The sequence below is a fragment of the Fonsecaea nubica genome (genome assembly GCF_001646965.1).
Source record: "Fonsecaea nubica strain CBS 269.64 chromosome Unknown Scaff4, whole genome shotgun sequence".
Taxonomy (NCBI): domain Eukaryota; kingdom Fungi; phylum Ascomycota; class Eurotiomycetes; order Chaetothyriales; family Herpotrichiellaceae; genus Fonsecaea; species Fonsecaea nubica.
Genome location: NW_019173677.1, coordinates 258,007 through 282,494, shown reverse-complemented (window position 1 = coordinate 282,494; position 24,488 = coordinate 258,007). Strand labels below are relative to the sequence as shown.

General features: G+C 52.6%; 8 protein-coding genes across 8 annotated transcripts; 4 read left to right on the top strand and 4 right to left on the bottom strand.

Annotated features, from left to right (window-relative positions):
* Positions 1–1,003: 1,003 nt before the first annotated feature.
* On the top strand, positions 1,004–3,067 carry AYO20_01032 (hypothetical protein; the record flags this gene model as incomplete). Its single annotated transcript, XM_022639339.1, has 5 exons — positions 1,004–1,031; positions 1,090–1,295; positions 1,344–1,476; positions 1,525–1,576; positions 1,630–3,067. The coding sequence occupies 5 exons, from the start codon at positions 1,004–1,006 to the stop codon at positions 3,065–3,067; spliced, it is 1,857 nt and encodes a 618-aa protein (XP_022504647.1).
* A 1,787-nt stretch (positions 3,068–4,854) lies between these two features.
* AYO20_01031 (hypothetical protein) lies at positions 4,855–7,251 on the bottom strand (the record flags this gene model as incomplete). Its single annotated transcript, XM_022639338.1, has 1 exon — positions 4,855–7,251. One exon carries the CDS (start codon positions 7,249–7,251, stop codon positions 4,855–4,857), a length of 2,397 nt encoding a protein of 798 aa, XP_022504646.1.
* A 3,146-nt stretch (positions 7,252–10,397) lies between these two features.
* On the bottom strand, positions 10,398–12,479 carry AYO20_01030 (hypothetical protein; the record flags this gene model as incomplete). The annotated part of the gene is made up of 3 exons (XM_022639337.1): positions 10,398–10,638; positions 11,154–11,920; positions 11,967–12,479. 3 exons carry the CDS (start codon positions 12,477–12,479, stop codon positions 10,398–10,400), a joined length of 1,521 nt encoding a protein of 506 aa, XP_022504645.1.
* A 1,257-nt stretch (positions 12,480–13,736) lies between these two features.
* Positions 13,737–17,598, top strand: AYO20_01029 (hypothetical protein; the record flags this gene model as incomplete). Its single annotated transcript, XM_022639336.1, has 4 exons — positions 13,737–13,827; positions 13,882–15,170; positions 15,945–15,996; positions 16,076–17,598. 4 exons carry the CDS (start codon positions 13,737–13,739, stop codon positions 17,596–17,598), a joined length of 2,955 nt encoding a protein of 984 aa, XP_022504644.1.
* A 735-nt stretch (positions 17,599–18,333) lies between these two features.
* Positions 18,334–19,432, bottom strand: AYO20_01028 (hypothetical protein; the record flags this gene model as incomplete). The annotated part of the gene is made up of 3 exons (XM_022639335.1): positions 18,334–19,018; positions 19,163–19,316; positions 19,381–19,432. 3 exons carry the CDS (start codon positions 19,430–19,432, stop codon positions 18,334–18,336), a joined length of 891 nt encoding a protein of 296 aa, XP_022504643.1.
* Positions 19,433–20,255: 823 nt separating this feature from the next.
* Positions 20,256–21,584, top strand: AYO20_01027 (hypothetical protein; the record flags this gene model as incomplete). The annotated part of the gene is made up of 4 exons (XM_022639334.1): positions 20,256–20,266; positions 20,350–20,659; positions 20,749–21,276; positions 21,363–21,584. 4 exons carry the CDS (start codon positions 20,256–20,258, stop codon positions 21,582–21,584), a joined length of 1,071 nt encoding a protein of 356 aa, XP_022504642.1.
* A 74-nt stretch (positions 21,585–21,658) lies between these two features.
* AYO20_01026 (hypothetical protein) lies at positions 21,659–22,693 on the bottom strand (the record flags this gene model as incomplete). The annotated part of the gene is made up of 1 exon (XM_022639333.1): positions 21,659–22,693. The coding sequence occupies one exon, from the start codon at positions 22,691–22,693 to the stop codon at positions 21,659–21,661; it is 1,035 nt and encodes a 344-aa protein (XP_022504641.1).
* Positions 22,694–23,296: 603 nt separating this feature from the next.
* Positions 23,297–24,136, top strand: AYO20_01025 (hypothetical protein; the record flags this gene model as incomplete). The annotated part of the gene is made up of 1 exon (XM_022639332.1): positions 23,297–24,136. The coding sequence occupies one exon, from the start codon at positions 23,297–23,299 to the stop codon at positions 24,134–24,136; it is 840 nt and encodes a 279-aa protein (XP_022504640.1).
* Positions 24,137–24,488: the final 352 nt, after the last annotated feature.

The following is a 24,488-nucleotide window of genomic DNA, read 5'->3' as shown; positions in this document are numbered from 1 at the left end:
TCAGCTCCATGGCATGGCAGAGTTTGCATTTGGTCTTGTTCTAGCTTTTTGTTCCCGGAGGATCTCCCTTCTTGCCTTCTCCTTGTTGGTTCTGAATGGATACAGGCCTTTTATGCTGATGAGCGATCTTGACGAGAGATTCTTGACCTGTACGGGGATATGTAATACGCATCTCTTCTTCTTGTGGATCCCAGGGCTAGACACCTCGATTCGCGAATATGGCGTTTGATGAGCATGAGGGAACAAAAGGTGTGTAGCAGTGTGTAATAACAAAAGAAATCTCAAACTTGGTTGTTCTAGGCTTGGCCTGTGTATGCGAGTTCGAATATACGGAGACGGCCACGAGGCTGGATGAGGCTGGATGATCATGCTCTGGACAAGGCTGCAGGAGGGAGCCCGTTAGTCTGCTCAACTGCCAGGACTGCTTAACTGCTTAGCTTCTGGGCGCCAGTTGCCTAGCACGCGGGTGCCTAAAACAGCAACATGCTCCCCCCACAGACCCTCCCGCTCCAACTGCAGCTAGTCGCGCTGGTGTGACTGTTGGTGCCGCGTCTTATCGATTAGCTGGCAGGCGCCTTGCCCCTCACTTGCAGCCTGCCACTGCAGCCCATCTGCGCCTGACTTGTGAGACCGCGTTCAAGTCGCCAGCTGCCCTCACTTCACACCTCGACGGCTTTACTTTTCAACTTCTATCAAAGAGTCAGCTTTGCTTTCTAGAGTCCTGGAGCCCTGTGTGGCTAATGATCTTGGACCCTTTATCTGCGACTAAAACCTTACCTAGAGGGTACAACTTGATCCCGAGAGCCTGCCTAATTCAAACGACACCCCTTCTGTCTCTCCGGTCACCTGTGCCCTGAGCCCATTTCGACCTCCTCTCAGCTTCAGGACTCTACACTTCAAAAGAAAGCACGGCTACAACAGCCTGAAGACCGTTCTCTCACCCTTCTTACCCAACAAGACTCCTAGAAGGAGTCCTGAGATTGACGAACTCTCCAGGTGAAACATGGCAGACCTCAACCCCTCCAAGTATTGTACGTCCCACGGCCAGTTTTTGTGCCATGTACATGTATTTACTGATATGCCATCCAGTGACCATCACCCTTCGAGAACTCGACTTCCACGAACCTATTCCCAAGCGAGTCATTACCCTCGAAGCCCCAGATTGGGAGATTAGAATCGGTCGGGGTTCTGGGAGCCGTGTGGAGGAATTCGCCCCTGCTGAGGACAATGCCTGGTTTGATTCCAGGGTCCTATCAAGACGACATGCCATTCTACGTGGGAATCCGATAACCAAGGTATTATTGCATCATGTTACCCATGGCCTGGAGGCTAATATCTCTCAGGAAATCTATATTCAAGATATTGGGTCGATGCATGGCACTTTCGTCGCTGGCAAGAGAGTGAATACGAATCAGATGGAGCCCATTTGGCCCGAAGACACCGTGATACTGGGCTCTGATGTGATAAGAGGAAGTTGTGAGTACTATGAAGAGTTCGGAGTACCGGCTTCTGACACCCAAACAGCCCACTTCAGTGCCCTGCGGTTCATGGTCACTTGGAATTGGTGTGACGAAATGTAAGCAAGTCCGATCCTGAGATAATAGCCTTCACTAATCTAGCATGCTACAGTTTTCACCAACTAGACGCAACCCAGACAAATCCAGGAGTAAGAACGTATCAAAACACCTTCTCGGCCGACTACAGTGACGAGGAAGCATATTCCGATCCTTCTATCCAAATCTCCAGCAATCCAGAGGAGAACGAGGATGAGCACGAGGAGAGAAATACTGAACATCATTCAGACCCAGAGGACGAAGACCAGGTCATCCAAGACTCTGTCCGAGAAGCCAGCATCGAGATAGTCGTTCCCGAGGTGACAACCTTCGCCGTTCCTGAATCCGACGACGCATCCAATACTCAAAGTCACACTTCGGGGGCAGATGTCTCCGGCGAAGAAAGCCCGACCTCCAGCCCGTTGATTGCAAGCGATACCCATGAGGACAAGGGCGCCCCTCCTGAGAATATCCCCCACCTGTTTCAGGGTCCCGATATCTGCTCTGCCAGCTCTGACTATACAGACCATTCTCAAGTTCTTGTCCCTAACTCAGGCCAGCAGGCAGAGGTGCTACCAACCATGGATGAGAATACCTCTGAGGAAGATTCATACGGCGATGATGAGCTTGAAAACACATACTCAGACTCCTTCAGCTCGCTCAATATCCCTTCTATCAACGTTGACAACCCGGCAAAACCTCTTGGTGCCTGCTTGAGTCCTCCGGGCGTCACAGATCACCCGGAACATGTTCGCGCCCCAAGCCCGTCCGATGCGGCAATGGTCAAGCCGACGACCGAATCTGGACTTCGCGTCACATTGACTGCCCCACCGTTTTCGAGCTTTGAGTCGTCTAACCCACATTCCGGTCCGATGGACAACCACGTTGCACAAGGTCGCCTCAGTTCTGCATGGGCCGGACACAATTCAGTCTTGTATGAACCGGTTGCACATCCGCTTGTGCCGGAACAGTCTGCATCAGTCTACTACCCTTCTTATGGCCGTTATATGTCTCTTTACACTGATCCATGCACCTTCCAAAGTCCCATGATGCCGACTCAGGCACAACCCCCTTCGCCACTCTCGATTGCTAGTGTTGTGTCACAACAGCAAACATCGAAGGATATAGACGGCGCAAAGAAGCGCAAATGTGACCAGATCTCTTCTGATGAATGTCCAGGGGCAAACACAGTTTCCTCTGACTCTTATTCCTCCGAAGCCAAGGATGTTCACGCGACAAGTGTTGCAATTGGGGTGCGAGAGACCAGCAGTGTCAATGGTGATACCTTGCTGGACCCATCAACTTCGGAGGTGGCAGAGCGTAACGCATCTATGCATGTCGAGATGCCAGCACGCAAGAAAGTCAAAAAGAACACAGTCAAGGCTCCTGAGCAGCGGGATAGTGGCCGCAATAGCTTTGCCAAGACAGCTGGAGCAACCATTGCCGGTATGGCCATTGGGGCCGTCGGCATGTTCATTGGGCTTCTTGCTCTACCAGAAGATTACTTCATGTGAAGGATTTTACAACATTTCTCAGAGGGGTCGATGGATAAGCGTTGGCTATGACTTCTAATGGTGTCGGAGGATGAAGGATTAAGCTCTCATGACTTTTATGCATGAGACGGTCATGTGTGAGATAAGAGGTATCAAATTACCAGAGTTGATCTTTATGGTCCAACAGATGTTTACGACAAAGGCGGAGCTACGAGAACAGGAGCTTTCATACCACGAGCGAGGACGCTCACATACCATTCAACATCGAGCTTCTCACTGCAGGATAAGCATTAGGGAGAGAAGAGTGAAAGGGTAAAGGGTGGACATGATCATGGAGTTGTTTGAGGCTGGTCGCAAGCATACGAGTTCGTGGACACAGGCGTTGCATCAAGTCAGCTTACAGTGGTCCTACCTCTTCCATAGCTCGAAAGCTTTTATACCCTGGAATGGTCTTGTTATTACGGTTCATGTTCTACGGTCGGTGAATGCGAATAATGAAAGATTTTCACCAGGAATGTATGTGGCTTCAATAACCTCGAAGATACATACTGATGATTCGCTATCAAACCCGTCGTCGGGCTATCCTCTCTTCCTCTCTTCTCCTTTCTCTTTCCCCCTCTCTCAAGCCCCTGGTAGAAGGTGGTTGTGGTTGGTGGTGATGAGGATCCCAAAAGGTAACTTGCTGCTGCTCATACAGTATAGAGAAAGTTAGTCCCAGGGTCCAGTGTCCGTGCTCTCGTGTTCTCTGCTCATGCCGTGTTGCTTTCATACTTCATATCTTCGTGTCTTCGTGTCTTCATGTCTTCATGTCTGTTATACCTCGTGTCTCGTTCCGTCGTGCCCATGCCCGTGTCGGTCAATGTACAGCCCATCCGCAGGTGTCGTCTCGATCCCATCAGCACGTCATCATCTCTTCCCCACCCATCTCCCCATCCCAGGTTCAAAACAAGAAACAATCCCACCGACCAGTCCAATGTTTTCCGATTCATAACATCTGATATAGCTTGTAGCGCGGTGCACTCACCCCAACCCATGCCGGCGGATCGCCAGACTCAATTCGCCACCCTTTCTCCTCTTGATCCCGTCAGAGATTGATTCGTTTGTAGGCGATAGGTTCGCTTATCGCGTGTGCAATCCGTGTATAGTATTTGGCCTTGAATCATGTCGTGACCGTTTTGTCTCATTCCCTTCACTCTCCTTTTTTGCTGGGCGTCCTATCCTGGTGGCTTATTTCATGCCACCATTTGGGTATCCTGTAATAGAGTCGTGCCAGATCCCTCAACCCTCCCAATTTGTTGGAGGCCGTTCCATAGTGACTGAATATCCTTCAATCTCCGTGTCAATGGCCCGTGACTTCTGGATACAAGTACAACTTCCAAGATGGGTGACCTCTTGTAATGCGGATTAGCAGTCATCCATGCTTTGCCCTTCAACATTGGTGATCAATGGCTGAACTGGGTTTAGCCAGGCTGTGATACTGTCAACTTCCCGCCAAAGTGTTTAGAACGAGCCCTCAGCCCATCACTTTGCTTAGATTTTCCCACTTCAGGAGAAATACTCCAATGCAGTTCAAAGACATGGGCGTTGGATGGTTTATCTCAGCCAAAGCCTGGTCAATAGGAACCCCGGTGATGGAGTCCTCCCGCTTGCGCTGACCAAGTGAGACAGGGGGGACACTTTTCAGAAGCTGACCATTGTCCTCTGTCCATGTTCCACGCGCGTCCCGCGCTTCAATTTATAGCCTCTCCTATTCTGGGTGTGAGGCTGCTTTGAAGCCATTGGACAGGCAAGAAGGCTCATGGGGAAGCTCAAAACGGTGCGGAACCAGCCCTCATGGGACTTTCGCCATCGTCGGCGATTTTTCTCTTCTCGCCCTTTGTCTCATTCCCACGATCGTCATGGGTTGCATTGGTCTCATCTGCCGTTTTGGTCTCAAAGTTGACCACATCGAAGCCCTTCCCGTACCACTCATCCCAGTCCCAGTCTACGCTGCGGTGATTCTCCTGCCCAAAAGCTCGAATCATGAGTTCGCCCTCTCTCTCCGCCTCCGCTCCTGCCAATAAGGGCTTTGCATCTTTCCGGTATTTGCTTGTTGCTCCCTGTCCCCAGATTGTATTATCAGCCAAATTGATGAACGTTCCAATCTGTCTGAATGTGAAGCTGATCCTCTCTCCGTCGAAGGCGAGTTCGGCAGGAGTCTTTTCCGAAACAGGTCGTTTGTCGGCTCGAATGGAATGTAGCCACTGCCTGTTGGTCTCCTGCCCGAGGATAAAAAGAGAGTTGTGGGGAAGAGGGATTCGTTGAGAAGGCCGGGCAGCATCTGGTTCTTCCCTCAAATCGCTTGGTGTGAGGGCTGACTTCTTTGCCCTTAGCATCATCGTTCGCTGAGCTCCCAGGCTTACATTCACAATCTTAGATCCCCGGACAATGTCGAGCGTCTTGTCGGAATGCTCGGAGATGTTGTCCTCGCCGTGCCGATACCACTGAATCAACACATGGTTCAGCGAGTGGCCGACAACCTTTTCTGCAGCCTTGCGCAGCAGGTTTACCACCGGATCGAAAGGCAATAATTCTGGAGATTCGTCCGCTGGGTGCCTGTAGATTGGGACCTCCATGTCATTCTTAGACATGGTCCCCTGGACAGCGACCAGGCGAGGCACTTCGCCGGACCGGTGGAACATCTTCTGCCATTTAATATCGCTTCTGCAAGAATAAAAGGCCTCTTCCGCCTCTACTTGGTCGAGGAGGCCTACAAAAAGGTTGCAGTCGCCCTGTCCTAGGACGTCTCCAGGACCAAGGAGCTTTGGCGTTATCTTCTTCTTCTTTTTGGGAGCTGGTGGGCCGATTCCCTGGCTCGCCTCAAGGCCCGGATTTTCGACCTCAGTGGGGTCAGCTTCTGACATTTCCTTGTGAGTAGATGGCTCTCCGGTCGAGAGGGTCCGATGCAGTATTGATGTCGTAGGGGTAGAAGATCTGACCGAGGACTCGTGTGAAGGTCGTCGCTTTCGCGTTAATTGCTGTGCCTGCTTGGGTTTCAGTTGCTCAGCATGAGTCGAGGTACGACGAGAAGAAGGCTTTTGGGATAATTTTAGGACACGCTCTTCGTCCAAGGGATCTAGATCACTGGTTGATCTTTTCCGGGGAGGACTGCGCTCAACTGATATATGTCTCATAGATCTACGAGATGACTCACTGGGTGTGTTGGAGTCACACCGGCCCGCCCCGGTCTGTTCCGTCTCTTTCGGCGTTGTTCTTTCGGGCTTGGCGGGGGTGTTGGGGGCTTCTTCGCCTTCGAGACTCGAAATCCAGTCGTGAATCTGGCTTCTCGAGGTGTGGGATCTCGTCGTGCGAGCCGGTGGTGGCAGGCTGACCTGGAATCTGGTAGGATAGTCCTCTTCGTAGATAACATCACCAAGCAGGCCGGCAATGTCGTCACGCAGCTCCTGACAGTCGATTCCATTTGCACCCATCGTGTCTGCCATCTGACGCATGGCTTCTATATGACAGGCTTCATCAAGGTATCCGAGACAGTCCTCAACAAGTGTAACCTGAACACCATGACAAACGGCGTCAAGGACGGTGGCGTAGACCCCGACGTTTGAAAGAGAACCGCAGATGTAGACTTCGGTGATGAGGTTGGATCGGAGATACATGAGTAGGGACGTGCCTTCAAAAGCTGAGTAGTGAGATTTCAGCATGATTAGGTCTCTTTGTGAGTCCATGGCTGTTTTTATGCTTTCAGAATAGTCGGCGCCCGGTGAGCCGGGCATGCAGCATCTATGCTTAGTGGTGGTCAAGACGGGAGCAAGAAACGCTTCCCGGTCATGAGTGACGTCTGGGTTCAGAGAGGGTGACAGGGGATCTTCGCGAGGTGAGCGCGTGTGACCCGGGTCGTTGTAGTACTCACTGGTCTCTTCGTTCAAGTCCTGCCGTTGGAGATGTTGTTTGAGGACTATAGAGTGAGTTCCAGTTACCGAAGAAATGGTTGAACGGGATTGTCTGTACTCGGTCCCTGCCCATATCACCTCGCCCTTGGCACGGAATTCGTCTACCAGGCACAGTAAGTCGGATAAGAAGGGTTCAATATTGCCGACGGGAAGTTTGCCGTTGGGTTCAACAAAATCTTTTTGAAAATCAAGCAAAATCAAGGCTTTCTTGGTCTCGATAGGCGGTCCTGGAGGGACAGAGCCGGGTTCGAATAACATGATGATCGTGAGAGATGTTTCATTATGCGACGAAACAGTATCACAACGGCGCGACAGAGGACACAGCGTCCTCCACCTTTTGAGAGACGCGCTCTTGTTGAGGTGCGAGCTTCGGTCCTAGCTGTATAAAAGTCCAAAGCTGGAAGCCAATTGCAGGCGTCAGAATTGGCTCGGACCGCGGTTATGCTGGATGGCGGTGTAGGCGTATTGGGAGTTCGCAGAATGGTCTCACAGAGGGCGAATAAGTTCGAAGGTGGAAGAAAATTGTACGCAACAATGACCTTCGCAACTGTGGAGGAGAGAAAGTTCAGATCTCTCGAAACAACGAGGGGCTGTTGGGCCGATAGTCCACAAGTACCTCGTAAGGTAGGGCGAATCGAGGAAGGGCGTCGGAAGGAACCAAAATTGTGTGATCCGGCTGATAGACCGCTTTTCCCTCTTTTCTTCTTCTGGCGACGCCGGAGCGTGGGAGAGCTTGAAGGTTATAAGAATTCGAGGATGAACTAGGACCTTGGTGGGATGTTCGATGATGTGGCTTGTGGGGGTAGATGGGAGGAATGTTTTAGTTATCTAATGGTGTGAAGGAGAGGCATTCAGTTGTTACAGGAGTTGTGAGAGAGAACAATCGTATCCGCACAGGAACCGGCTGCAATATTATGGAGGAATATAGACGGTCAAAAGGTTTCCTTTTGTTTGCGACATGGAATAGGAACAGCGTGTATATCCGAAGATTTTTCTGGTCGATATGGATGCTGGAATGGTGGAGGGTGGGATAACAGTGATTGCTGGCTAAAGCGGGGACTAAGTTAGGGTGACGACCAGGGTTTGTCGATCGCCAGTCCAATTGCAGGCACCTCAAATATTCCAACAGGAAAACCGTTGTTGGGGGCCGATGAGGTGGTGAGTCGAATGGGGATAATAACAAGGAGGCGTCGAGTAAGACCTGCGGGGGATCATCGCCATGACGGAGGAGGTTAGAGCGGCCCAGCGGCTTGAGGCGGGGAGGAAGTTGAGACCGGGTCCTACGAGTAGTCCAGCCGTGGGAAGGTCTGGACGAACAGACAAGTCAGTGATTGATGTAGTAGGGGCGAGTTTGGACGAGCGACATAAGCGAAGGAGTCCAAAGGGTGTACAAGGACTGGAGGACGAGTTGAGACAGGTCAAGTGGGGTATGAGAGCACTGAAAGTTGAGAGTGTGAACCCATGGATGTATGGCTGAATGAATGAATTCAATGAGATGAGTTGAATGCGAGGAGCAGGGGAGCAAGGGTGAAGCAAGAGACAGGGGTGCCAGTGACAGAGCCCAGCGGGAGAATGGAGACGGAATGGAGAAAGACGGAAAGACCAGGGATGGAGGATCGAGAGAAGAAAGCGGAAGCGCAGAAAAGCCAAGGTTTCATTCAATTCAATTCATGCATGAGCCAGCAAGAGAAGGAGAAGAAGTGCTTTTTTGAGGCAGCAGGCAGCATTCAGGAAGTGCATCAGGCACACAAATGATTAGAGTAAGAATAAGTAAGGGAGATGGTGAAAGAGGGAAGGAGAAAGAGACAGACGCCGGGTTGATGATTGGTGCATAATAGGTTGGGGACGCAGGCGGCAGGTGCAGGTGCAGGTGCAGTTTGCATCGAGGAAAAGCAAGTGGCAGGTGGCAGATGGAAGTTGCAACCCAGTCAGTCTCAATCCATATTTTACTCTTTCTTCACTTTCACCTCATTTCTCACTTCCTCTTTCTCTTTCACTTCCAACTATGACCGAGGCCTCGACTCGTAGAACACTTCTCGTGGGAATATCTATGGTAGTACTGTTCAAATCCTGCTCTCCATCAAGCTTACATTTTGGTCCAAACGCCGCTGCACATGGTAGATCCCCTTGCACCCTTCCTCCACCTTCCCACAGATGTACCTCGCTAGATATAGTCCGTACCTAGGTCGCCTCCCAGGTACGGAGGCACGCTACTACAGACCCTGTTACTTGTCCTGGGTAGTTCCTCTTGTAACCGACACGCTCTCTTATAGCTTTCATCATACCTTCAAAAGGTCCATGCACACCATTTCATCCCCCCGATAGCCCCGCCGCCGGCAAGCCTTTCCCCCTCCCCCCCCCCTGTATCTAAGCCATCCCTGCACCAACAACACTTGCATCAAGCCCACTACCAGGACCTCCATCTCCCCCTCCCACGCGTGTTCTCTAACCCCATCTAGTTTGTTCCATCTCTCCAGGCGACCATAGACTCCTCGGTAGCGATATAGAGCAACCCCCTTCAGAGCTGAGCGTGCCGCCACCACCACCACCATCCATCCCAGAGCGACTCTATCCGCATTCCTTCGTCATGCCGCATACGCTGCATTAGGGCACTCCTGTCCCCTGCCCAAAAGGTACAAACCTCGATCGGCTGCTCCCTGCTAACTTCTTATTCAGCCTGCATATCGCTGAGACCTGCCTTTCAGATGGGCTCCGCACCCACTCGTCTACGTCTCCTCCCGATCGCCTTCCCATTTTCGTCATTTCCTGACTCTCTGCATGCTGAGTCGCCTACATCCGCGTGGCATCATGCTCTGCAGTGTCTGCCTCACTCAAACTTAGTCCCCACTCCCGGTGGAGGTTTGACTTGTTGGTTTTGTTCCCCCAAATCCACAAATATCATCTTCTCAAAAAGATTGGCGTTACTACGAATACTCGATCCTTGAAAAGAGAAAAGAATATCACCAAAGAGGACGATCAGTCTCAAACAAACTCGTGCTTCGGGTTGGTAATCCCCGTGCTCGCGCTCTCTTTGGTCGGGAGGAATAGACAAATGTCCCCACCGTTGGCAGACCATCCACAACATCCTTGCTTAGTTGATACCCCCTAGAGTACGCGGCTGCGCGGTAAGCCGTTCATTCTTGTTCATATTTGACTGCCCTCGGGCACGCGAGCGTAAGGATTATGCTGCTGTTGCAACTTTAGGAATCCTAAATCCGAGAGATCATCCTATGTACATCATGTGCCATCCTCCGACCGCCCTGGTCTAAGCAATAGTGTGACCTGTCTCCCGCTCTTTCATAGTTGGCAAGACCAACTTCCTCGTCCCCTATGAGGTGGCATTCATGGAGACAAGGTTGAAGCGAGATGCTTTGCGATGAGCAAGGGACCTTGGTGAGTTGTATTCAATCGAGGTCGCTGTCCTTGTCGTCGTTGTCGTCTTCATCCATTCCCATGGCCGCATCCATCAGCTCCTTCACCTTGGCTTTGATTTCCTCCACCTTGTTCTCTTTGACCAAGCAGGTCCTATCGTCGATTTCCTCCAGGATGTAGGCGTGGCCGGACTCTCGGTCGATCTTTCGCACCATTGCCATCTGGGGCGGATCACACTGGAGAAGAGCCCCTTTCTGGGCCTTCGGCATGGTTCTTGATGCAGCTACCTGGGGTGGTAATCACTTCGGAGAAAGGCGGTAAGTGGACGATGCGATATCTGCATAAGGAGGTGTGTGTCGCAGAGGGTGGTTGTCACTGTGATTGCGATTGACCTTATCCCTCGGACTCGAGCGATTGTGATAGAGCTTGTCCCTCGGACTCAGGAATAATTTGAAACAAGCCTAGGGCAGCTACAGCGTTGGTGGAACTGGTCAGCCCTTGACGCTTGCGAGCGAGGCGAGGTGACGAGGCGTGTGAGGTTCCTCGGTTGCTCGTCAGGCTCGTCACACTCGAATGCCAAGTGATTATGTCATTCATGGGACCTTGACGTGTCATTTGAAAAAGCTACGTGGAGTGCCAGAGTGCATGGGCTGCTCGCCGACGCTAATCCAGGCATTCAGGGGCTTGCGCCTCATTCCGCACTCATTCACTAACACACTGACTCCCGTCGGTGATTCCCTCTACCTACCTCGTCCATGATTCGGTTTCCATGTATAGTGCCAACTCACTGCTCCGATCCGAATGTTGTCTCCCATGCATCGTACCCCTCGCTGGCAAAGATCTTTTCAATCTGTCTCCTCCGAACGCCGACATTACCACCGTCGAAAATCGGCAGAGCCAATGCATCGTTCAGCAAGTGCCCGAATGGCTGCTCAGTCGAATACGCAGAAATACCAACCAGACTGATCGCATCCATGACTGACTCTACTGCGCTCTCCGAACCAAAAATCTTGGCTTCGTAGCACAGCTCGGCTCCGTGTCGCGTCCGACCGAAGCAATGCGCCGCCTTCCAGACCAGAGCTCGTGTGGCTTCACATCGAGTTTTGATCTTGATCAACAAGTCTGCCACGCTCTGCTTTTGGATCATCGTCTCCGTTGACCCTCGCTTCTCAGCTTTGGCCCAGGCTAAAGCTCGATCAAAGGTCTGCCGCATGATGCCCACGCCCATGGCACCCACGAGAACTGCCGACGCGGTAAAGGTCATTTCCACCACATCAGCACCCTTGCCAGGAGGTGCGAGCAAGTTTGATTTTGGCACCCGCAAGTCCTTGAACCGCATGTGCGGCCCATTAACAGCGGTGTGCCCAATCGTTTGAGGATGGTTGAGAACCTGATAGGCACTTGGGTCATTGGCCGCAATGTCTTGTTTGGTCACAATAATGATGGCCGTCTGGCCACGGACGTCCTCGGCTGGGGCAGATCCAATAACACGGCATACGACGCACTGAACGTCGGCGCCTCGATCATCCCACCCGGAACAGTTTGTTGCCCAGATCTTTGTCCCCATCAGCAAGGCTCTCCTCTGAATTCAGGGCACTCACCTTTTCACCACTGATTACATATTGTTCCCCTTCAACACGTGCGGTGGTCTGAAAGCCGGGTGCTCCAGCCTCAGCGAAATTGGCGCTACCCTCAGGTTCAGAAAAGACCAGACTGGCCATTGGAGTACCGGTGCCGTCCAAAAATGGTTTGAAGAACTTTTCATGTTGACTTGGGCTCCCCGCCATGATCAACGGGGTCAAGCCAAGGCCAGTCCCAAGGATGTTTATAGAGGCGCTAGTTTCGACGGCATAAAACTCCTCGACAACCAAAGCTGCCTCTATCAATGGACCTCCTCCACCACCAAGCTCTTTCGGAATTTGAGCCTTGATGAGTCCAGCCTTGACTGCTTCGGCATATATCGGCTGCGTCGAGCGGAAGCGTTCCTGCCATTGCCCCGGCGAGGCACCTTTACCCTCATATACCGAGCGTGCTGTAGTGAGGTTCGCCTTTGCCCAACCCTTGACAGCATTTCTGAGTGCCAATTGCTCAGGAGAGAGCTGAAGATCAACCATCTTCTTTCTGCAACCAACTCAAATGGCAAAGAGCGTAAAGTTTGAGTTGAACATCTTCAGCGATCCAAGACCAACGGCTTTATATCACTAGATGGGAAAACCCATCTGCAGTGGTTTGTGCGTTTTCCCAAATCGGCATTTGTCCCTGTTCAAGTGAGACCTAGTTGGACGCTGTTAAGGTTTGCTGAATAAAGCCGAGCTTTGTGTAAACTTGCCTGGGATAGGCGGAAAACTTCCGAAGCGTGGAGTGATTTCTATCTCGGGTTACGTTGGAGCAGGTCGAATGAACCCATATCTCCATGGAAAGAGCCAAAATGTTTTGCTGCGGTCAGCTATTGTAACGCCTGCGGAGGAGGCTCGCTTCTAGATGCTACAAAGAAGCCACAAACGGGGTCCAGACGCAGTCCTGAACCTGCTAAGATCCCCGCTCTGCCCAGTGCAGCATTTTGTTTGGTTCACTGTGTGGGACGAGGTTGAGTTCCTCCTCCCTGCATATGCACAATTTGATCATGTATGTCCTGACAGCTGATGACACTGAATCACCCACATGTTATTCTTGACGTCCGACTCCCAAACACCACGCCTGCAACGACGGTATCGCAATAAAATGAACCTTTTGGCAAGATGGAGATGTAGATAAGGAAGAGCTGCTTTGGCTCGGTGAATCTGCGAGATTGATCTCGATTGCGACAACTGAACTCGAATCGTGGAGGCGGAAAGATGCTGTGCAGCGGCAACGTGCAGGACGATCTCTCCGGCACACACCGTATGATGTGTGTCAATGTGTGAACCCTGCAGCAAAAATCCCTACCAATAGTCAAACGCGGCGGGTGTTGTATTGCGCAATAGTATCGACTCCAAAGAAAAGTCCTGAGTTGTGTGGCAATGTTCAATACCTTTGACGATGTCTGCCCTATATCTGAAGTCAATAATGGATTTTGGAGAGAAAAGACATGCAGACGCAAAGATGAGATCAAGAGACAACTGGGCGATAAGGCGGTGTCATCCAATGTGAACTTGATTGTTTTCAAATCACAAATGGAAGCGCAGGCAATTTCTATCGCCGCCCGAGCAGGTTGAATCACTTTGATTTGGATTCTTTCGAGATCTTTTCGTGTCACTCCTTCAGCAGACTAAGCGATCAGGCGTCTGTACCTGTTGTCTTTCGTGTCTCTCATTGAATTGTCTTCTTGTCGGCGCTATCAACTTCGAGCAGTTCATCTCATCTCTCAGTGCACACCCTGCACATCGTGCAGAATGCTTCAATTCTTGATCCTTGTCGCCATCAGTCTCCTTTCTTTCCTGGCACGGGATGTTGCTAGTATCGTCCTTGATGTTGATGATACACGTGAGTCTGATCCAAGTCTCATCCATTCCACTTCTCTCTGCTGACAATGAATAGAATCCATTCTGGAGGCGGCCGCTCTGACCGCTCGAGGCGTAATTGACCTGTATAACGGCAATCAACCTGGGGGAACTCCAGGCAAATGGCCCTTTCCGCCCTACTACTGGTGGGAGAGTGGCGGCGCATGGGGTGGGTTGATGGAATACTGGCATTACACCGGCGACGACAGCTACGTCAATCTCACGCAAGAAGGACTCATTGCTCAACTTGGTCCCAAATATGACTTCAACGTTCCTGCCGAAGCCTTCGACACCGGAAACGATGACCAAGCCTTCTGGGTCTTTGTGGCCATGTCCGCGGCCGAATATTCCTTCCCTCAATTGCCTGCTCCCTATCCGTCCTGGGTGCAGATTGTCAGCAATGCTTGGGAAGATTATGTTACGCGCTGGAATTCTTCAAGATGCAACGGAGGCTTGAAATGGCAGTTCAATCCTCAGAACGCAGGCTACTACTACAAGAACAGTGTCTCTAACGGCGCATTCTTTCAGCTCTCGGCAAGGCTGGCCAGGTTTACAGGCAACCAAACATATGTACTTTGGGCGGACACGATCTGGGATTGGGCATCGGCAATCGGCTTGGTGGACAATATCTACAATGTCTTTGACGGGACTGATGAAACTATCAACTGTACCGGCATTGACCACCATCAATGGACTTACAATGTTGGCGTCTTCTTGTATGGCGCGGCAGTGCTGCAGAACTACACCAACGGATCTTCGCCTTGGATCGAACGGACCGCTGGTCTTCTCGACTCAACCAATACTTTCATCAGTCCCTTTCGCAATGCATCCAACATCCTGTTCGAGGCGCAATGTGAGCTCTCCATGTCCTGCAATGTCGACCAGCTGTCAATGAAGGCCTATCTCATTCGGTGGATGGCCGCGACGTCGAAGTTAGCGCCTTTCTCGGCAGGTCGAATTGGTGAGGTGCTTCGAGCCTCCGCCCAAGGTGCAGCAGCATCATGCACGGGAGGTGGAGAGAACAATACATGTGGCAGTAAGTGGTACATTGAGGGATGGGATGGTATAACCGGGCTAGGTCAACAGCTCTCGGCACTGGAAGTCATGTACTCCCTCCTGGTCAATGAGACCAATCCACCCGCCACCTACCCAGATGTCTCCATTCTGCCTGCTCCCCAGTCGCCGACAATCACCGCTACTGCCACCGAAGGGCTGCCAACTGCCAGTGGTATCGCTCGTCCGCTTCACGATGGAGCGGCGATCATTCAATCCAGGGCCCAGAATAAGATTCGGCCCCTTGTCGCTGCCTTTATCACCTCATTAGCAGTAATGTGAGACGTTGATCAAGGTGATATGGTGCCGTTCAGCCATTGTATGGGAGATAAAAGTGTTGTGAGTTCTTTGATGCCTCTGAAGTCTCGGTGTCAGATGTGGACGATGAGGGGGAGGCTGGATGTTACAGACAAAATGACAGATGCTCTTGACGAGTCTAATTGAAGTCAAGGGGTCACTTGCTGGCTCGGCTGCGGCTGCTCGGGGTCCTAGGTGTTTACCTACCGTACAGGGTACTCGAAATGGTTACCTGCGGAATAGGTAGGCTGCTAGGTCGACTGCTTGTAGGAGTAAGCTCGGTTTGGTGACTAGGCGAACAGACGCCCAAGTGATGTGAGACGATGAGGGCCCTGGACAATAACAATGTACCACCTCTATTTGGTTCCCTGTAAGATCTCGAGACTCAGGTTGGCGCTTCTATCCCTTCAAGGCGTCAACTCTCTCGATTAATTGAAGCCTTGCCTGTCAAATCTGCATCCGGAGTCAGACTGCTTCTATGCCGGGTTTATTGACGCCCTGTACAAGTCAGATGAGATTTTGTCATGTGCAGTCAATCCCCCACCAAATATTGATCGGCTAATCCTCGCCTCCACCGCAGCCTGGATCTGATGCCCATTGCCGCTCCGCTCCGCCTTCCTTTGAATTGTTTTGTGTATTTCATATTTCAAACTACCGTTCGTACTCAGACCTTTTGCAAGAAGGGTCCGCCAACATGACATGTCTGTGACACCCCGACCAGGATGATATACTACTCACCACACCGCAAAGTGCATCGCCGGTGGAGAGGGCCCACTCGACTCTGCCGCACCACCACCGCCATGTAAGTCAGTTGTGGATACGTCTCTGCGTCTCTGCAGGCCTCCTTCAATCCCAGGAAAGAAGCAACAACACATTATCAGGTTGCGTGGCGGACAAGGCTAACGCGGTAACCCGTTCCAGACAAATCCTCCTGTTCCTCACCGTCTCCCTCGCCGTGTGCGGCCTGCTTGAAATGAGCGACATGGGCGTCTCCCTCCTCTCGTCCTCCGGCCAGGGCGTGCTCGACATTCACAACGACAACGGAGGCGGCGCCGGTGGTGATGATGGAAAGGGGGAAACTGGACAAGAGAAGGAACCCACGCGGCCTTCGGCGCAGATAAGATATGCCTACAAATACACAACACTGGAAGGGTACTTCCTCCAAGACGATCCCTCGACGGTCGCAGCAGATTTCGACTTCATGGCCACAAACTTTGGCCTCATCGACCGGGAGTACAACTCGGACGAGTCGCTCCCTGACAACGGACGGGACATGACGGTGTGGCAGAGATTCGAGCATCATATTTCTTCATTGAACCGCGCTGCGCAGGACGACGACGACGACGACGGAGATGACGACAGGAGAAGCAGAAAACGCCACGGGTCCTCGGCGAGGTATCTACTTCTGTTCCTCGGCCGGCATGGAAACGGCTACCACAACATCGCCGAGCGCTACTATGGTGGCGAGGCGTGGGACTGCCACTATTCAGCACTGGATGGCGACACGGACGGGATAATGACCTGGAGCGACGCTCATCTGTCCAAGGAAGGACAGAGACAAGCGAGGGAGGTCAATTCGTTCTGGAGAAGACAACTCGCGGAGCAGAAGATGAGCTTGCCGGAACTGTGGCTGGCGAGTCCCCTCGATAGGGCGATGGAGACCGCCGACATCACATTTGACGGCATACTACCAGGTGAAGCCAAGTTGGAGGCCATCGTGATGGAGAAGTTGAGGGAAGGTACCGGCATCCACACGTGCGACAGACGGAGCGATGTTTCACGCATCCGCCAACGGTTCCCGGCCTTCAACGTCGACCTGGACCAGTATTTGACAGAAACAGATGAATTCTGGGATCCGGACCGACGGGAACCAGACACGGCATTGACAGAGCGCCTAAGGGCCTTCATGGACAGTCTCATGGACCAGCACGAGCTGATTGGTGGCAAAGAGAGGCTCAGCATCACCAGTCACTCTGGTGCGATTGGTGCTCTGTTGAGGGTGTTGAACCACCGGCAGTTCAGTCTGGGCACTGGAGCTGTGATTCCTGTGTTTATCAAGGTGGACAAGGTTCCTCTCGACGATGACCATGATGACGCAGAAAAATCGAGGAACGCCAAAAGATCCGTCTTGACCAAGGACAAGCGGCACGGCGGATCGGGAGAGGGTGGAAACCACGAAGAACCCAAGCTGGACCTGCCTGACAATGACAGCAGTGAAGGTGAAAAAGAGACGGAGAACGCAAATCAGACATCAGACAGTGACGCAAATGACCGCTCGAAATGGCAACCCATCCCGTCCTGCCCTGCGGATATGGACCTCCCGACCATTGGCCACAGCCGCTGGGGCGTCGGACTGAAAGAGTACCTCGAGGGCGTGGAGAATGGGACGATATCTGTGGTTTAAGCCGTGTTTCTGTTCACCGCGTGATGCAAATGGGTTTGCCGGAAGCAAGATTGTGATGTTGGGTACTGAACCTCTTCTTTATTTTGAAGAGACGATATAATGATTAGCGACGGCCATATCGGATATCGGATCGTCTTCCACGATTTATCACTGGCTCAGCCATATACAATGACATGTAGAGATATGTGGATCCTCCAGGGCGATTTCCACGAGACGTCTATGTACAATATTGATCTGTTATCCCGTGCATGACCTACGCCAATTGCATGCTGTGGCATGACATGAAAAGCACCGCAGCAATAATCCTCGAATCTTTTGGCTGTCGTCTTCTTTTCACTAATACGAACAGACTGGACTACATGAAGTAGGGTTCACGTGGGATCCTCTCTATTCTTCCCATCAAACCATGTTTAATATTGTTTAGATGATGTACCGGAGGAGGTACGAAGAGGATAGATAAGACCCAAATCCATGTCCATGTCCATGGATGGCACACGTGGAAACTTTTCCATTCCTCTCAAACAGGTGGGAAGGGGGTTCACAAAATGTCCAAAATCTCGCTGCCAACATCGGACACGTTGCTCCAGAGGTATCCTGGCGTGGTCTGCATTTTTGACACGTTTGATTAGTTACAGGGTTGTCATCTTGAGCTAATAACTCGCCCATGGGCCGGAGAGAAAAAAAAAAGGACGGGTGGGAAGGGTGATGGGAGAGAAGCAGGGAAAGGGAGATCTCTCAACTCACTTGGATGACGAGCACGCCGTCCTCGACCAGAACCTCGTGGTAGGTGCCCTTTTGCAGCTTGTCGACCACGCGCAGCAGGATCTCGCCCTTCGTGACGGCCTCCTGGAACCCCTCCTGGAGCATGTCGTCGTCCTTGAACCCGGCGCGCTCGAGCTGGTACTTGAGTCCGTCGAAGTAGTCGAGGCTGACGCGGCCGAGGATCTGGTCCCAGTCGGCGCGGACCTGGGCGCCCGCGGCGGCGAGGACGGCCGCGTTGGCCTCGAAGTTGGCGTTGAGGCGGATGTCCGGCACGCCGACGAGCACGCCGATGGCTTGTTGGAGAGCACCGACCTTCGGGTCGTACGACTCGCGCACCGACTGTCGCGCGTTGATGTTGAACGCGGAGCTGCTGCTACCGCTACTACCGGCGCCACCACCTGCTGCGGCGGCCTTTTTCAGGGCGTCGTTAAAGTCCCGGCTCACGTCGCTGACGTTGGCAGCCAGGTATCCTTCGGCGAACAGCAGCCGCAGCACGCCGTCCTTGATCTGCAGGCCGCCGTACGTGAACTTTGTGTCGTCCTCCTGCGGCGCCAGTTCCACCTGGTGCTTGGGGCAGAGTGTGTTGAGCTCGGATTTCCCGTCGTCGCCGTACGTGGCCACGAAGGATTCGAGGTTCGAGCAGAACGGTTCCATGTACCTATTTGCGAAGCACGAGGCTCACTTTAGTCTGGTGTTTTTTTTTTTTTATTGACGAACTCCCGATCATGGTCCAAGAGATGTCACTTCTTCGGTGTTGGAATGGAGTACAAGCTGGCAAAGACCGCAGAGAGCTAGAACTTACCACATGATGATATTGCCGATGCGGGACTTGTACGACTCGTCGTCCGTGTACACGTACAGCAGGTTGGGGTTCGTGGTCACCGTCCATGCCTCCCCGAGAGTCTTTGAGATCCGAGCCTCGATCTCGGGCTTCTTACTCTCCCACTCGTCCCGCACTGCACAAAATGGTCAGTTAGGAGCTGTGTAGCTTAGGGCCTCGGGATTTGTGTCGTTCGTTACCATTCTTGCGGACCGCCAGCGGCAGCTTGTCAGCAGGTTCTTTGAGAGGCATTATCGTTGTAAGGCAATGGTATTTCTCTAGATTGAGAACCTTTTCATTCTACCCAGAGCAAGAGGGCGCCATCGCCCCTTTATACTCTCTGGTACTACATGTACGTGCGGGACCAACATTCTTGGTGGCTTGTTTCTTGACGAACCGGTCAGAGATTGGAGAGAGTGTACCCTCGTACCTCGTATGCTGTGATAGTGAACGTGGTCATCCCCCCCTGTGGCGTAGGGTGGACTCCGACCGTTTGAGCTTTCTTGCACCCAACCACTCGGAGCCGTGCTGCGCTAGCCAAGGTCGCCCAGAAGCGAGCGAGCCTCGGCGAGTTTGGGGAGAGAGCTAGTCGAGGCGGCGAGGCGGCACGGCGGATACAGAGCTTGTGAGTTTGGGCCTTTCGTGGGGTCCAAATTTGCGGTGGTACAAAGGACGGGGACGTGGTGGTGAGAATATGATAGTTCTGCCCCGGAGAGGGTGGTCTGTTTAGAGAGATTACAAGCTCTATGCAGTCAATTGATATAAGAACAGATACTGGTCTTTCACAGCAAGAACTACAAGGACACATCAAGGAGGATTCGGTAAAGAGGTGGAGACGACGAGTTCCAGAGCCAAGAATCCAGAAAATCCACCGGCGTCCGCATTCGGTAAAACGGGCGCAAGGCTGAATTTGTCCCTCACCCCCTTTTTCCCTTCCCTGCTCTCTAGATTGAACCAAGGCATTTTCTATCTGATCGGCCTCCGCATAAAAAGTGGGCAGGATGTCTACTGTGTCGATGTCAATACAGCAAACAGGTTCTCTCGAATAGCATCTTCCCTCTCCCAACTGCAGACTATGGCTCAATTGTAAGTTCACAAGGACATCCATATACTCATCCACGTCGTGCAGGAAGAGTGTCTGAATCACCAAACTGACGCATCCGTCCCAGACCCCTGCAAATCCGAAAAGACATCCGCGACCTCTTCGACAACGAGGACAGCGCCGTGCAGAGATCCATCGCCTCCCTCAAAGACATCATAGGCTACCATGTCGCGTGCACGGCAGAGTGGTACATGCTGTGGGTGGAGCTGGAGCCTGTGTGCCCCGACAAAACGACGTTCGTCCCCACCGTCGCCAAACTGGTGGAGACGTGGTGCGATGCCCTAGGCAAGAGACTAGAAGACGCGCGGTTTGCATCCTGGACCGAAGTCTTTCTCGAAAAACTCAAAACGGTCAATGCTGTCAAGTTTTCTGTACAAGTATGTTCTTACCCCAGTGCGACCTCTAAAACAGACAGGGGATGATGGTTGGAAGATGTGGTCTGACCATTGATGTATGACCGGTTCAGGTTGCTGCCGATGAATCCAGAGTCCGGACATCCTGGTTAGGGCCGAAATCAACATCGTTCACCATCTCGTTGCCCAAAACCGCCAGGCTGCAGACCATGCTTCAGACCGCTGGCCCGGCTTTCGCAGAAGACTTTGAGTCCATGTTTGACCCTCCAAATTCCAACTCCTCTACTCCATCCGACAAGCCGGAAGCAGAGAACCAGCACCCAGAAAATCGGGAAGATGACGAAGACTGGGCAGAACTGGAATCGGTTGCAGATACAACAAAAAGCACTAGCATCAGCACGACGGCGAACCGCGTTGTGCCATATCCAGCTCCACTGGAAATGAGCACCGATGTCTTACCCGCGCTGGAGACGCTGCCTCGACCGGAGATCCTCTTCCGCACCACGACTCCCTACGTGATGCTGGTGTCCTCCGGAGGGCAGAGTAAGCTAACAGTCAACGGCACGCACGAACCCAGTCTGCGGCTATTAGCAGAGTATTTGCAGCGGTGGATCAAGACAGATCCCCAAGACGTCCGCAAGGTGAGCGTGCAAGGTTTTTCCCTCCCAAAACCCATATCATATTTCACTTTTTCATGGTCAAGAGCTCGACTAAACGACACCCCCAGATCCCATACTTGCGCATCAAGCTGAACGAGTCGAACTTTGGCCTCGGCCTGTTTCGCGACTCGTTGACCATTGAGCCTTTCGACTACCATCAAAGACAGGCCGTCGTCAACGTGACCCTGGTCCTTGCATTCATCCAAGGAGTCTTGGGCTATCGACGCATCCCTGGAACATCGGGTGCTGGTCAGTGGGAGTTTCGGAGGGATACTCCCTTTGCGGCCTGACCTAAAACAAACTTCCCTCCAAGACAGTCCATCAGTGCTTGATCCTCCCCATTGTTGACGTCGGTGGCCTCAAATCAGAATGACAGCGTTCCTTGTACAAAGGCTTCCGCTTCAAGCTGTGGCTCATCCCCACTCGCCCCGGTCCTGCTTCTCGTGGTAATGATGAAGCGACGGTTGAATAAGCGCGAGCGCCACGGTCTCTCGTCAATGTGTAGAGGGAGCTCAAATCTGAAGCCGAGCCAGAAACCCTTCCAGCAGCGAGCGACGGCATTCGAGCACTCGTCTAGAGGACGTACACTCGTGAGACGACCTTCGTGCAGCTTGAAGACCGCAACGACTCCAGTCACAAGACTCTCGGGCATGTCTATCTGATGTAGCGGGACTGTACCCACCGGAGTAGCAACCCGACGCCACTTGTCCAGCGTCATCTGGAGCGGCTCGATCTCCCACAGAGGTATTTCCCTCAATCTGTTCGCCTCGTCGACCCCCTTGGACCCATCGAACCTGAACCTGAAGCGAGAAGAGGCTCCAGATCGGACGTCTGGGTGTCTGACCATCGCTTCTGCGACGCCGTCAGACTGGCGCGCGATGCACCGTATGTCGAGTCGGAACTTCCGCGCGCCTCTCTCGCCCGTGAGCGAATCGACAGGCCATGGCGTCTGGATCCGGTTCCCGCACGGCGCCGTGAGTACCTGAGGCACAAACGTCACCACGACCTCGGAGAATCTTCTCAGTGGGAGGACAGTGACCCTTCCCAAGCGCGTCTTGGGGAAAGGCGGCGTCCCGAAGAGGCAGCGACAGTGGCCACCGCTTAGAATGCGAACATGTAACGGGAGGCTGAATATGCGACGCAGCATCTCATCGTGAATCGCTCGGTTGACGCGCAAAAGGGATGCAATCGTGGCGAAATCCGAGTTGTGGTCCGGGTGATTCGATATACAGAGGCCGCCGCGAGGGATCAAGTTCAAGATGATCTGCAGCAGGATTTCATTCGGGAGGTGCTGATATACACCCAGCCGGGACGAGTTTGTAATGTCCCCGACGTCATGAATGCCGGTGTCGTTTGAGGAAGGCACAGCCCTGGTCTGCATGCTGAGGTTCATATCCATGTCGATGCTGATGCTGATCTTTCACGAGGTATTATTCTATGCCCATGTGAGGAACGCGAAGTATCTGTCTGAGTTGCGGCCATGTTTGAGGGGGGAGACAGTACCATGTATAAGGGAGAGAGATCGAGGTCCTCGCCGAGAATGATGGAGCCTTGTCTACAGAATCCACCATCTGCCCCTGAACCAAACTTCCACCCGCTTCGACCCGTTGGAACCATCAACACCATCCATACCCAACGACTCGACCCAGTTGGTACCGCAACCACATGACTGGTTACCGTTTCGCGTATCCGCTATGTTGGTGCTTTCAACACTGGGTTTCCTGGGCCGTCGCCTTACCCAAAGGCCGCCCTGAAAATGGGCCGGTTTTGCAGGACCTTGAGGACCTCGAGGACCTTGACTCCCCTTTTGGACTCGATGCGATCTCATTATTTAAGAATGACCAGACCACGGGGGGTTGGTACGCCCAAGACGTCTCTGATCAGTCAACTTGTCTCTCTACAGTACTCCCGATTCCACAAGGTGAATAAACACCAAGTCACTCGAACCATCCTCAGATCTCTCTCAACCTACCCTCACCTGAAGCCGACAATGGATGTCATCATGGCCTCTACCCCTTCTCTCGCAATACACGCCCAGGCACCTCTTAACGATCGATATCAGAGAGAATGTTACCAAGCCAGTCACGACAATTACTCACCAAGATACCACCTTCCAGACGAGATCATCTTACATGTGTTGAGCTACTTGATCCCCAAACACGGAGTGGTGATATCCACCGACTCGGACGGCGGCATCTGTCCCATGACCATCAAATCTCTCCTACAAACCTCCCGCACTATCAGGAGCCTGATCCTATTCTTCACAAAGCGCTTCCCTCTGCGCATCGACATCAAAAGCGGGAAGCACTGCCAGTGCCACGCCTTGAAGACACCCGACGATATTCTCAACTCCCCCCTGGGGAAAGTACTTCAGTTGCCTCTCACCATGTGGAACGAGATCGTGGTGACATTTGCCCCCAGTCTGCACGAGTCCCTCGACGAGGCGTGCACGATGGTCCACAAGTCTCTGACGAAACTCGACGTGGCCTACACGACCTTTACCGCCCGTGCTAGATCCCGGGCTTCGATCACTTGCGTTCGCCGGCAGTCCTTTGCACTCGCCAGGGCGATATACAGTTTTGGATGTGTGCCGGGGATCGAGAACATCCGCTGGAGCTATGTGTTTGACGACACCCCGGTATGTGAGCATCACGACGATCAACAACGGTCTCAGCGAACGCTCTGGAACCTCACGTTGATTAAGACTTTTTTGTGTCCGTGGCGGTGGCAGCCGCGTCAACACGGAGACCATGCCCAAGTCAAGTTCCCAAAGCGCTTCACAGTCGGACCCGACATGGCAGAAAGCTTCTTTTCTGCCTCACCCTCGCTTTCGGGCATATGATACCCGAATTTGAACTGGTACTTGGACGGTACAAGGAAGAGTTTGATGACTGGTAGTACCGTCCGCATCCTCCGCTGCCTCGAGGGTATATCTGTTGCCTAGACCTCTCTGATCGAGGGTCCAACGACTCGACTCCAAGAGAGTCGATCCGGTACACTTTGGCCGCGGACATGAAATCACACTTGAAGATATGGGTACAAGGAGGAACTGGCCCTATGGCGAATGCATTGTCAAGTCGAGGGGTCGGTCGGGAATTAGCCCATTTCAGCATCTGGGCAGAAGACGAGAGGTTGAGGTGAATGAGAGGCGTCGATCATGGAGGTCGCACAGGGGTTTCCATGACACTTTGCAA